General features: G+C 44.7%; 2 protein-coding genes across 3 annotated transcripts; both read left to right on the forward strand.

Moving 5' to 3' along the window:
* Positions 1-6,192, forward strand: mtmr9 (myotubularin related protein 9). Its single transcript, XM_003971660.3, has 11 exons — positions 1-103; positions 444-646; positions 1,070-1,178; positions 1,296-1,421; positions 1,506-1,679; positions 1,748-1,965; positions 2,122-2,283; positions 2,375-2,516; positions 2,709-2,929; positions 3,558-3,709; positions 4,991-6,192. Exons 2-11 carry the CDS (start codon positions 465-467, stop codon positions 5,152-5,154), a joined length of 1,650 nt encoding a protein of 549 aa, XP_003971709.2. The 5' UTR covers positions 1-103; positions 444-464; the 3' UTR covers positions 5,155-6,192.
* A 1,648-nt stretch (positions 6,193-7,840) lies between these two features.
* tdh (L-threonine dehydrogenase) lies at positions 7,841-11,879 on the forward strand. 2 transcript variants are annotated; one of them, XM_003971661.3, is made up of 9 exons: positions 7,841-7,995; positions 9,142-9,336; positions 9,475-9,517; positions 9,638-9,708; positions 9,886-10,035; positions 10,128-10,300; positions 10,378-10,468; positions 10,579-10,848; positions 10,969-11,879. In XM_003971661.3, exons 2-9 carry the CDS (start codon positions 9,150-9,152, stop codon positions 11,106-11,108), a joined length of 1,125 nt encoding a protein of 374 aa, XP_003971710.1. In that variant the 5' UTR covers positions 7,841-7,995; positions 9,142-9,149; the 3' UTR covers positions 11,109-11,879. The 2 variants fall into 2 exon arrangements, with proteins under 2 accessions (XP_003971710.1, XP_011610330.1); XM_011612028.2 differs by lacking the exon at positions 7,841-7,995 and adding an exon at positions 8,446-8,769.

Raw genomic sequence — 11,879 nt, forward strand, 5'->3', positions numbered from 1 at the left:
TCGAACACATGGAACTAATCTTCAAGCGGCAGTTGTTTGTAGTCGGTAGGATTTGAATGAAGGAACAAGTCTCGCCCAGGATTAAACGACATCGTTTAAACAGGTAACTTATACTAAAGATTATACTAATATAAAGGGAAATCCATCCATTTATGTATTGCATCATTGTTTGAAGTAATAATCCTTTGCATGCGTATAGAAGTGTCACGTATGCGATTCAGCGAATTAAGCAAAAAATCTATTTTGGTAGCCGCGTAGCTAACTTACAAAAACCCTTTAGCTATCGGATTCTTGTGGATGTTATTAGTTTGGTGTTGATTTGCATAACAGAAAACAATATTTCTGCTTTTAAATCATGTACTGGTCTGTCGGAGCAGTAATATCCTCGTCTTTTGTGTCGCCCATATGTTTTGTATCTAATCTCTCATTGCTGCTTGTCATAGTTACTTATTTTAGGTCGGATAATGGAGTTTGCGGAGTTGATAAAGACACCCAGAGTGGACGGAGTCGTCCTACATCGACCTTTCATGCCAACGGTGGAAGGAACTCTGTGTCTGACTGGTCATCATCTGATTCTCTCCTCCAGACAAGACAACATAGAGGAACTATGGTTGCTCCACTCAAACATTGATTCTATCGAGAAAAGGTGACAAAACGTTGAACAGTTTTTATCTGCATTAGGTTCATTTACTTTGCTCCTATTGTCACTGAAGGAATTTATATTAATTAGTTCCACTGTGCAGTGGTTTTACCTGTATAACCACTGTATAAGAGACACAAAGCAGAAATGTTTTAATTTACCGGTAATTATTATTTAATCTTTTCTAAACATTTCTTTAAATTATTTCTCTATGATAAGGGGTTTGAAGAGATTATAGTGATTACTGAAAGCATTACCACAGGGAACATTACAACATGACTTCTGAAATGTTGATGTGCAGTTGTCAAAATAGAATAATATTCTCAATTCATGTGAACATCCTCATATTCCTGGGAGCCAGTAGTTTCAACCCCTAGAGTGTTTCTCATCTGTTTTCCCATTCTTTAATGTCTGCCTCTCTTGTTTCAGATTTGTTGGTTCTCTTGGGAGTATCATAGTCAAATGCAAAGACCTGAGAGTGATCCAACTTGACATCCCTGGCATGGAGGAGTGTCTCAACATTGCCAGCTCCATTGAGGTTAATTTTTACTCTTCACATTTCCTACATGGATTTGTTTAACAGCACATTATATGTGCCATTAAGTGGAGTCACATTAAGCCTGATGTTATTAACACTATGCTGTTTATCTGTAAGGCTCTGTCTACACTTGATTCACTCTCCCTGATGTACCCATTCTTTTACCGGCCCATGTTTGAAGTCATAGAGGATGGCTGGAAACTATTTCTTCCAGAGGAGGCCTTTAAAGACCTGGAGTCTATGGTGTGGAGACAACTTATGTTTGAATCTTACTATTCTTCTGCCATGTGTCCCAGATGTTTACCCTTTCAGTATTGTGTTCATCAGACAGATGAGTGGAGACTGAGTGATGTCAATAAGGACTTCAGTGTGTGCCCATCATACCCCTCACTTGTGGCGGTGCCCAAAAATATCGATGATGAAGCGCTGAGGAAAATGGCTACCTTCCGTCAGGGTGGCCGTTTCCCTGTACTGAGTTACTACCACAGGAAGAACGGCATGGTCAGCACAAAAAAATGTAGCTTGGCCTATTATTTCTTCTTTCTTTTAATCAAGGTTTTGGTTTTCAGGTGATGATGCGAGCTGGGCAGCCCCTGACAGGTACCAACGGGAGGCGATGCAAGGAAGATGAGAAACTGATCAATGCCACCCTGCGGCCAGGCAAGCGTGGTTACATCATCGACACGCGCGCCATCAATGTGGCCCAGCAGGCCAAAGCTCGAGGTGGAGGCTTTGAGTCTGAGGCTAACTACCCTCAGTGGAGGAGGATCCATAAAGCAATTGAGAGGTGTGTAACCATTGAGGCTGAACGCTTTGCTTTGCACTTTTGTCCCCAGAGAGTTCAAATCACAATGTGATGCTGTTGTTGTGTTTGCTGTTTCAGCTCCACACATTGTTCCTAAAATCATTTTCAAAAAAATTGGAATCACTGGTCTCTTTCCAGGTCTAATGTCCTCCAGGAGAGTCTGATCAAGCTTGTGGAGGCGTGTAATGACCAGTCGCACAACATGGACCGCTGGTTGAGCAAGCTGGAGGCCTCAAGCTGGCAGAGTCATGTCAAGGAGATCCTGACCACCGCCTGCCTCGCTGCCCAGTGTATCGACAGGTCAGGAAGGAAATGTGCCCATCAGTCCTGTAGACACATGAAATAGTGTAGAAAAGAAGCCGGTGTGAAGAACGGGTTTATGTTGTTTTAGGGAGGGGGCGTCGGTTCTTGTTCATGGCACAGAAGGGACGGACTCGACACTGCAAGTGACCTCCCTGGCACAGATCATCCTGGATCCATCCCGTAGAACCATCAGAGGCTTTCAGAGCCTGGTGGAACGAGAGTGGCTTCAGGTGAGCTAACTGTGATCCAAATGTTTTTCATTTAAAAAATAAAAGCATTTGTATCCTTTTAATCACACATTTAAATCACACATGAAGCTAGATCGCAGCGGCCATCATTGATTTCCATCTAGTGTCCAACAGCGGTTAATGTCACAATGATTTTTTGCATTTTGGCTCATGACCAACCGGTTGCTGTCCCAGGCGGGTCATCCATTCCAGCAGCGCTGCGCCCAGTCAGCCTACTCCAACAGCAAGCCTCGCCAAGAGGCACCGGTTTTCCTTCTCTTCCTGGACTGTGTGTGGCAGATCCTTCGCCAGTTCCCGTGCTCCTTTGAGTTCAATGAGAGCTTCCTGCTGCTGCTCTTCGAGCACACCTACGCTTCTCAGTTTGGGACCTTTTTAGGGAATTACACAGCTGAGAGGTAAAACAGGACATCTGTTCACTCAAGCAGATTAGCTTTATTATCACTTATTTTGTAGTGTATTTTCTTTAATGTAGGATTAATTAAAGATGGTCTCAAGTCCTTTCACACTCTGTAATCCTGATTTTTATAGGATTCTATCCAAAAAGCTGCTTGCAGGAGCACATTTTGATTTGGATTAAAAGAAGCATCTCTAGATTAACATCATTCATAAAGATGGTTGGAGATCGGAGGCCCTTGGGTTCTCATTTCCCTCCTTCTTAATGAAGTCAAAGCTTTTCCAGTGAATTTTCCCAACATTTGTGAGCTCATTAGATGCAGGGACCCTCCTGATCTGTGCTGCATTTTTAAACAGACAGATGTGGAATCACCTCTGATCTGATTCTCTGGAGATCCGCTCATGTGTTGTGTATGTGAAGCTTTAATCTCCCATTCCCAACATGGGTGTTAAAAGTTTTATGCAGCTTTTTCGTTACACTTTTGAGCTTCAGGCTACTAAGAAGCTTTACTTGAGACTAGATTAATTAAGACTCCCCAAAGTCACTTCTAAAGTTTTAAAATATTCTCTGCAACATTTATTTGACCCTGCAGCAGCAGCTCCCGACTGACCCGCTCATATTTCCCACAGAGTCAAAGTGTCTCTGCCTGAGAAGACCGTGTCCCTGTGGTCGTGGGTAAATCGACCCCAAGAACTGCAGCGTCTGACAAACCCGCTTTACGAGGCCAACGGTCTTGTGATCTGGCCCTCTGTGGCCCCTCAGAGTCTACTCTTGTGGGAAGGTAAGTTAGTCCCTGACAAGTCAACAAAGTTTGACTATAGAATCAGCCATTAGTCTGTATAGTGACGTGAATTTTATTTGATTTATTCCACAACGTCACCAGAAGGGGGCGCCTTTAATCTTGGTCGTGTGGTGAGAAACCACACGAAATAAATATACATTCATATGTGCTCCCCGTTTTGGTTTGCATGCAAATATTACATGACAACCTACCACGTATGTCAAAATTGACGACAACAAGCTGGTTATAGGCTTCACAGATAACTTTTTCACATGGACCCTGGGATGTTTCACTGCTTCGGCCTGATTTTTAAACAAAGACTATTTGCCCGGAGTGACCTTCCGTTGGTGTAGGAAGTCATTAAATGAATTTTATGGTTGAGCAATTTTTTGGCTTGTTGCATTGAAAGGCACTTCAAAACTGGTAATTAGCGGTGGAGAAAATCAGTAGTGAAGGATGATGACGTGTGATAGTAATGCCTCTAACTGCTCAGTGTCTGTACGGTGATATACAATATATGTGGGGTATTTCATCACACGAGCGGTCATAGGGTTCACACGAGGCCCCCTTTCCCCTTTCCTAAGGCCAACAGATATGCACCCTTTTTCCATATGAATGAGAACTGCTGAACCACCTGTAATATGACACAGGCATCCTGCAGACCCTTTTAGAATAGCGCTCTCCCCATATCCATACATTTTTTTTAAAGGGAATATACAGAATCGGCAGTTTCTAAATGTACAAGACTAGAATCGGTTTTCAGACATTTATTCTCCAATTAATGTGGGATAAAAAGGTGACTTGTATTCCACATACACTGCTGCCAACTGAAAGGTACTGGTATTTTAATAGTTTTGTTTGTTTTTCCGCGTCTGGTTGTGCTACAGTCAAGGTCATTAAAGGTGAACTCTTATAATTGGATTAGAGGAGTAACGGCACCTCAGTGTTTATAATTCGGGTCTTACAGTGTATCTGTGTGAATTCTGGGTCAATAGTTCTCTGTACACACACACAATCACCGTAAAATGCCACTCTTCTGTTTTTATTCAGCCTCTAGAGTTATTCTTTATGCTCTGACGGTTGATAATGTGTCCCATAAGCTGTGACAGAATGTTCTGATTCATTCTGTTGTTTCTTAAGTCTGTTTTTATGATAAGTAACAACTGTACAGAGAGCCTGAGGAAATTGTTTCATGTGGTTTTACAGCCAGGTTATGGTTAGACATTAATTAAGGCAAAGGCTATTGTAAATGACTGATCTGAATTGATCTTTTCTCTGCAGGAGTGTTTCTTCGCTGGAACCGTTCCTCCCAGTGCCTGGATGAGGCCTACGATGAAATGGTTCACATCATTGAATACAACAAGGAGCTGCAAAACAAAGTCAACAGCCTGCGCAGGCAGCTGGCCCAGCTGGAGACCCAAGATCCTCTGCTGCAGAGCCCGTAGTATCCTGGGAGGGAAAGGATTTGGGTTTTTTTTTAATTATTGTTTTATAATCCGAATGTGAGCAATCATTATTTTGTGTTTGGTTAAAAATTGTACAGGAAAACGAGATAAACGTCATCATGGACGACGAGAAAGGTGCCTGAAAACCCTGAAAACTTTTTTTTTTTTTCTGTTTAGTTCCAGGCCTTATCTCCTCTAAACCAAGTAGGAATTCAGAAACACCTTTTCTTTTTCAAAGCACTACTAAACTTTTCAGGACCTCACTTTTTTTTATCTTATCTAAGCACATATCTTTTTCCAGTCATCTCTCAAAATGAGGGAGTCCCTTTGATTAGTCAATTTCACCTTTGCCATTTTTCCTCGTGCCCATGAGTCTGAAAAATAACCATTAAGTAACAATTGATACATTCCAAACACACACACACACATGCACACACAGTGATCTCCACACTTGTACCCATATGTGCGGCTGTAGCAGCACTGCAGAGTAACTATGGCAACATATAGGGACCTTTGCTGTACAGTGTGATGGTGTAATAAGCGTGGGCAGGGTCAGCCCTGTTTAATATACACCAGACCAAAAATATCCTCCAATAAGTGTGGGATCCATGCATGTCAAGTGCGAGAGAACTGTTCTCAAGTTCTTTCTGGGACCCATTTTGAAGGAAGAAGTCAATCTTCGAACCAGAATAACCACATTGCTGATGCGTCTCTTAGGAATGTCCGATATTGTTGTGCAACCGCAGGCAGTCATCGACCCAACACCCGTAGTTTGGTCTTTAAAGAGCACGTTTGCAGCAGCTTCAACCCGTTTCTTCCTCACACATCAGGTCCGCTTTTGGCGCCGGACTCACATTTGGGGGTTTGACTGGAGCTGCACAGGCAACATCCGAGACATCTAGTTGTACGGTCTGCTGCGTTCTGACAGAAATGAACTCTGTATCTGGAGAAGGGGTGTCAGGAGACACCACTGTGGAAAGGGCAGAGAGTTGAGGAGAGGATGGGTCAGAACATTTAAAGTTCTGCAATCAGCTCGTCTGCAACTTGTCAGAACTAAAGAAAGGAAGCAGAATGGCAGCTCTGTCAGAGAACTACTGAGAGCTTCATGTTGCACTTTATATTCTACAGCCGTGGAGACTCGACCCTAAACCCATTGTTCAGTTTTCACCAAGAGGAGCCGTTTTCTCTGCTGGTCTCCAGTTTAGGCCTCCACTCTGAACTGCTTTATAAAGGGAACCACTTTAAATATGCACTATTTTCTTTTGCCATTACCGTCCATTGTTTGTGATTGCATGGCTGAACCACCAAGCTCAGTAATAGCAACGTGTTGGTGGTGATGCTGATAAAAATGTTTAGGAGATTATTAAAATGCCTCAGTTATCAGCGCTGTAAATAAGAAATGCTTTTGTCTGTTGTTGTACATGCCAGCTTTGTGCGATGCCTTATTAAAAAAAATGTTTATCACTCCAAATGTTTAAAATGTTCTCAAGCCATTAAAGATCGCAGCTGAAAAGATGCCATTTTGCCATTTTTTAAAACAGTTTTAATGATATGACGTGCTCTCATTAGATTAGCTGACAATCAATCCTAATCTCAACAAGTCATTGATTATTGATGATTCTGTTGTGTTTAATGAACAGTCAGATTTGTTGGTGCTGCTAAGAAGCTCTGAGAAGCTCATCCCTCCTCTGGTGGATGAGGACTTCGCTCCCCCAACACCTTGTTCCTGTAGGCTTTTGTCCCTGGACCAGTAAACAGTGACCCCCCCCCCACCCAGAACATGCTGGCATCCCTGCTGGTGTGAGGATCATTTGACCAGGGGAATAAATAGCTGCTTCATGTGATGACAGGGCAGCGTGTCAGCTGATCAACACCCCACCTCCGATTTCACCCAACTGTGCATCCTAAAGGAAACGCTGATAACTAAAGGTGGTGTTTAGTTATGGTCAGATGTGCCAGATTAAAGATTGACTTGTTCCCTTGTGCAGCTGATGCCAGTCCCGGGGGGTGTGTACCTGTGGACCACTCACACTCGGACAAACTTTGGTACCTCCCAACAGAAGACGTCATCAGCACCTTCCCCCTCTAATACAAACAGTTTTCTGACCTTCAGCTTGACGTCACACCTTTCTTTCGAACAACATGCGTACTGTGACGCTCAGAATTTAAGCGCCTTTTACATCACGTTAATTCGATGCTCAGCTCTCGTAATGAACCGGCGTCTTGTTCTTACAGTGAGCCATGTGTCCCGAAGCATCTTCAGAAACAGTAACGAGTACCCAGAGAGAGTTTTCAGTGTCACAGACAGAGGAAAAAACTGGATGACAAAGTGTCCTCCACGAACAATCATCCACAGATGGTTGTGAGGCGTTCAGGGTCACTTTGCGTGACCTCAGTATATGCAAACAGATATAAGACACGTTTTTCTAAGGAAGGATTATAAAAGGCGTAAACATAAACCACGCCTCCTGCGTACGTGTTTTTATTCCCTAAAACCACCGTGAAATTGCGGCCTCCAGAGAGACGCGCAGATTGGATTTGCAGCCACGCCGCTCGGTGGGTGTCGATGACGCGACCGGTGGGTGTATCCTGAGGTAGCAGACCGCTCCTCCAGCGCTCCACCAATCCGAGAGAAAGCCGGCATTTCCCCCCCCCCCCCCCCCCCCCCCCCCCCCCCCCCCCGGTGCCGGGTGGCAGCGCTTTAAGAGGCAGCTGATGCAACACTGAACGGAGATAACGCAGACGTCACGTCCCTTCACCGACCTCAGAAGATACAGAAGCAGAACAGAAGAATCTTGAAGCAACTCCGGCTATTTCATTGTTATCCCCAGCGATCGAACGGTGAGTGGCTTCTCTTCATCCTGTAGAGTCACGCAATAAATCGTTGAATGATCTATTACTTTCATCTCCATTATTTGATATGGTCGACCACGTGTTAGGCCGTTAATCTATTGATAAACACAGCCACATTACGTCGAGATCCTGTCAATGTGAAAGCCAAAGCAGCTAAAATCTCCTATTGGTTGCCGGCGTGTCGGGTTTCCCAGCATCACGGTGGCGCGCTGCGCCCGGGCCGGAACCAATGCCGCGTCCGCATCCCTAATGACCCGTTTTCATTCGCCAGGCTGCTTTGACCCTCCCTGACACCGCCCCTGTCTATGTGGCACATTAAACACAGCTCCACTGCCCCATTGTAGTGTCCCAGGACCTCTAGGGGGGGATGGGGGTGACAACGAGAATGGGGAAGTGCAACAGTTTTATAAAGTAATAAAACTTGATCAATTGAATTGTTACTTTTTACGCGCTAAATGCCTCTTAGTCTAGTCTTAATATGTCAGGTTTGCACAACTCAACATAAACATAAAAACTCATTTGTTTTTAAGTTTTGTGGGTTTTTAAAACTGAGGAATACAAGATGGTTAAACTGCAAGGTCCCCGAATTTTCGAAGTTTCTAAAAATATTTCCAAATCCTCTTCACTAACCTGAACTTGGCAGTGTTTTTGTCTGCTCACGCACGCCCTCTCTCCCTGATTGGCTCTCGCCAAAGGCAGGGCCGTATAAAACTCTTTAGATACTCTATTTCTTCCTCTTTTAGAAGCTCGCTGCAGCCTTCGGTAAGTCCGTTTCCAAATGGGAAAAATGTAAAATGTAGAAACTCTCAAAATATGTTGTTTTGAAAGGCTAATTTTATTATTTCATTTTTTGGAACAATGTTTAATTGGAGTCTTCATTAAATGTGTGGGTTGCGCGTCTCCGGAAAATTTCCGTTGGAGATGTTTATCTCGATGCCCAAAGCTTTAGAATAGGGACTAAAAAGCATTTTCGAGAAACTGTGACATTTCAGAGGAATTTAAAAAGGGCGAAAATATAAGATCTGCGTTTAAAGATGTTTACAACCCCGAAATAAATTGTTTGTTTTTTCTATTTTTCGCGTCGGTTGTAGAATCCCAGCTGGCTAGTTCTTAAGCCTTTTTCCTTATCCCCAGACGCCAACATGCCCGTCATCAGAACCCTCAGCAAGGTGGCCAAGCAGGCCCTGCTCAGCACTCCGGCGTACGGCTGCCAGCCCCTCACTGTGGCTGCGCGCAACATCAGCTTCTCCCCCCGGCAGGTCACATCTGATGCCAGCTTCCACTCGGCGTCCTTCTCTGACACTGACCACCCCAGGGTGCTCATTACAGGTACTTTTTTTTTTTCTTGTCAAACGGGAAATAGTTCTGACCTTTAATCATGTAGGTGTGCCAGTTTGTTTCCAGAACTGGTTTTAGTATAAAACAAAGTGTTAACAGCTAAATTTGTCTTCTGTCCCTGTAATTCAGGCGGCCTTGGACAGCTCGGGGTTGGACTGGCTAAACTCTTGAGGTGAGAGTTTTAATCGGCTTTGTGCGACCAGTCAGAGCGCAGCTTGTTGCTTGGGATGCATGCGTGGAAGCATGTGTGCCACATATAGTGTTGTATAATGTTGGGTTTCCTGTTTCACAGAAAGAGGTTTGGCAAGTACAACGTCATCCTGTCTGACATCCGTAAACCCCCGAGCAATGTTTTCCACAGCGGTAGGTCACGTGTGCTGCTCTGGGAGGGAAAATGTATGGTGTGTTTTTTAAATGGTATATTGGAAATGAAAGATTAAAAGGTGACATTTTCTAGAGGAAAAAAGAAAGTTGAAATCCTTAAATTTTAAGCAACTTTTGCTTCAATCATTATAACAGAGCCCTCTCTCCCTCTGTTAGGACCTTTCATATACGCAGACATCCTAGACTACAAGAACCTGCGAGAGATCGTGGTGAATAACCGCATCACCTGGCTGGTCCACTACAGCGCCCTCCTCAGTGCCATTGGAGAAGCCAACGTGTCTCTGGCGCGCGCGGTTAACATCACCGGTCCGTCCAATAGCCATTTCCTTTTGGGTCGAAAGATGCTGCCCAACCGAGGAAGCAAAAGTTGTAGTGTGGCCTCCTGTCTCTGCCTACAGGGCTTCACAACATCCTGGACATCGCGGCCGAGCACGGTCTGCGTCTGTTCGTCCCCAGCACCATCGGCGCGTTCGGGCCCACCTCTCCCAGGAACCCCACTCCAGATGTGTGCGTGCAGAGACCTCGCACCATCTACGGCGTCTCCAAAGTCCACGCTGAGCTAATGGGCGAGGTTAGATCTAAGGCCGTCTCTGATGTTGTCACCATATTAAAGCTGATTAAATAATCCAACCGGATGGTTCTTCACAGTATTACCACCACCGCTATGGTCTGGACTTTCGCTGTCTCCGCTACCCCGGTATCATCTCCGCTGACTCAAATCCTGGAGGCGGAACCACAGGTGAGAACTAACCAGTGGGGAGAACCGGATCATCTAGTTTTAAATTATTGATCACAAACACAAGGTGCTCTTTGCTCAGAATTGTTTGCATTTTGGTTACCTGCCACCAGACTATGCGGTCCAAATCTTCCACGATGCGTTCAAGTCTGGCAAATTTGAATGCAACTTGAAACCCGACACACGGCTGCCCATGATGTACATTGACGACTGCCTGCGCGCCACGCTGGAGGTGATGGAGGCGCCGGCGGACACTCTGAGCATGAGGACCTACAATATCAACGCCATGAGCTTCACCCCTGAGGAACTGGCCCAGGAGCTCCAGAAACAGATGCCCGAGCTTGAGGTCACCTACGACGTTGACCTGGTGCGACAGGCTATTGGTACGTTGCCATGGATGGAAGCTGTAGTGTCGTCAGCAGCAGTGCCTGTTTAAATAACAAATATTTGCAACAGAATTTGGACAACGCAGATCTGTCGCTGATTAACTTCTTCTTTTGCAGCTGACAGTTGGCCAATGAATTTCGATGACTCCAATGCGAGGAAGGACTGGAGCTGGAAGCACGACTACGACCTGCCAGAGCTGGTCCAGACAATGCTCAACTACTTTAGCACAGACGCCTGCCTGGCTCGCGCTAACTGAGACGGCTGCCGTCTTTGAGTGTTCTTTGTACATAGTGTAAAGAGAGACCAAAGAGAATAGAGAAACATGGCTTGGGTGTAGTCACTGTCTCGCTTCTCCCACCTGGCACAAAGCTGCTGAGTCATCAGATTGCAGAGGTCAGTTGGGGCCAGACAATCCAGCTTGGTTGTAACTCTCCCAGTATTGGTTCATTCCTGTCCTCCGGGGTCGGTCAAGAGCAGTCTGCAGTGGAAGGTGGTGGCGGGTTCAGCAGGGTGGCCAGTGAAATGTTGCGAGGATGGCAAACAGACAGCATGCATGTTGACCTACTGCATTTAAAGTATGCAGCCTTCTTCTGAAGACTAAAGAACAAGTCCCTGCATTTTGCATTTTCTAGGGTTTTTCACTTTTGGGTGATGGTTCTTTTTCCTGTTTGGCTTCGAGGAACTATCAAAATTCACATTTCAGGTTTTGAAAGTCATCAAAACTTCTTCTAGTTGAGCCTCGTAACCTGATACGATGCAGAGAGATGATTTCCCTGCTTATTCCCTGGAACATTATTTATTCTGTCTTGGTTCTTAAGGTCATTGAGGCAAATCAATGTTAAAAGTTAAGTTCTAAATATTTCTGTCCAAGTTTGTTTTTCCATCAACACCCCCGCTTCTTGTTTTTCATCCACACTCTGATTTCATTGTTCTACTTTTTTTCTGGAACAAATAGGGTGCTATATGAATGTACAAGCAAGTTCTTTTAGAATCAACAAACTTGGCAATAAACTTTCTCCTCTCCGAT

The sequence above is a fragment of the Takifugu rubripes genome, chromosome 16, assembly GCF_901000725.2.
Source record: "Takifugu rubripes chromosome 16, fTakRub1.2, whole genome shotgun sequence".
Lineage (NCBI taxonomy): Eukaryota > Metazoa > Chordata > Actinopteri > Tetraodontiformes > Tetraodontidae > Takifugu > Takifugu rubripes.

What these genes read in the sequence shown, in the direction of transcription:
- tdh (XM_003971661.3), top strand. Translation starts at nt 9,150, where the DNA reads ATGCCCGTCATCAGAACCCTCAGCAAGGTGGCCAAGCAGGCCCTGCTC. An exon ending in CCCCAGGGTGCTCATTACAG is followed by an intron (nt 9,337 to 9,474) that starts GTACTTTTTTTT and finishes CCTGTAATTCAG; the next exon opens with GCGGCCTTGGACAGCTCGGG. An exon ending in GCGCGCGGTTAACATCACCG is followed by an intron (nt 10,036 to 10,127) that starts GTCCGTCCAATA and finishes CTCTGCCTACAG; the next exon opens with GGCTTCACAACATCCTGGAC.
- mtmr9 (XM_003971660.3), top strand. Translation starts at nt 465, where the DNA reads ATGGAGTTTGCGGAGTTGATAAAGACACCCAGAGTGGACGGAGTCGTC. An exon ending in GCTGCCCAGTGTATCGACAG is followed by an intron (nt 2,284 to 2,374) that starts GTCAGGAAGGAA and finishes ATGTTGTTTTAG; the next exon opens with GGAGGGGGCGTCGGTTCTTG. An exon ending in GAGTCTACTCTTGTGGGAAG is followed by an intron (nt 3,710 to 4,990) that starts GTAAGTTAGTCC and finishes TTTTCTCTGCAG; the next exon opens with GAGTGTTTCTTCGCTGGAAC.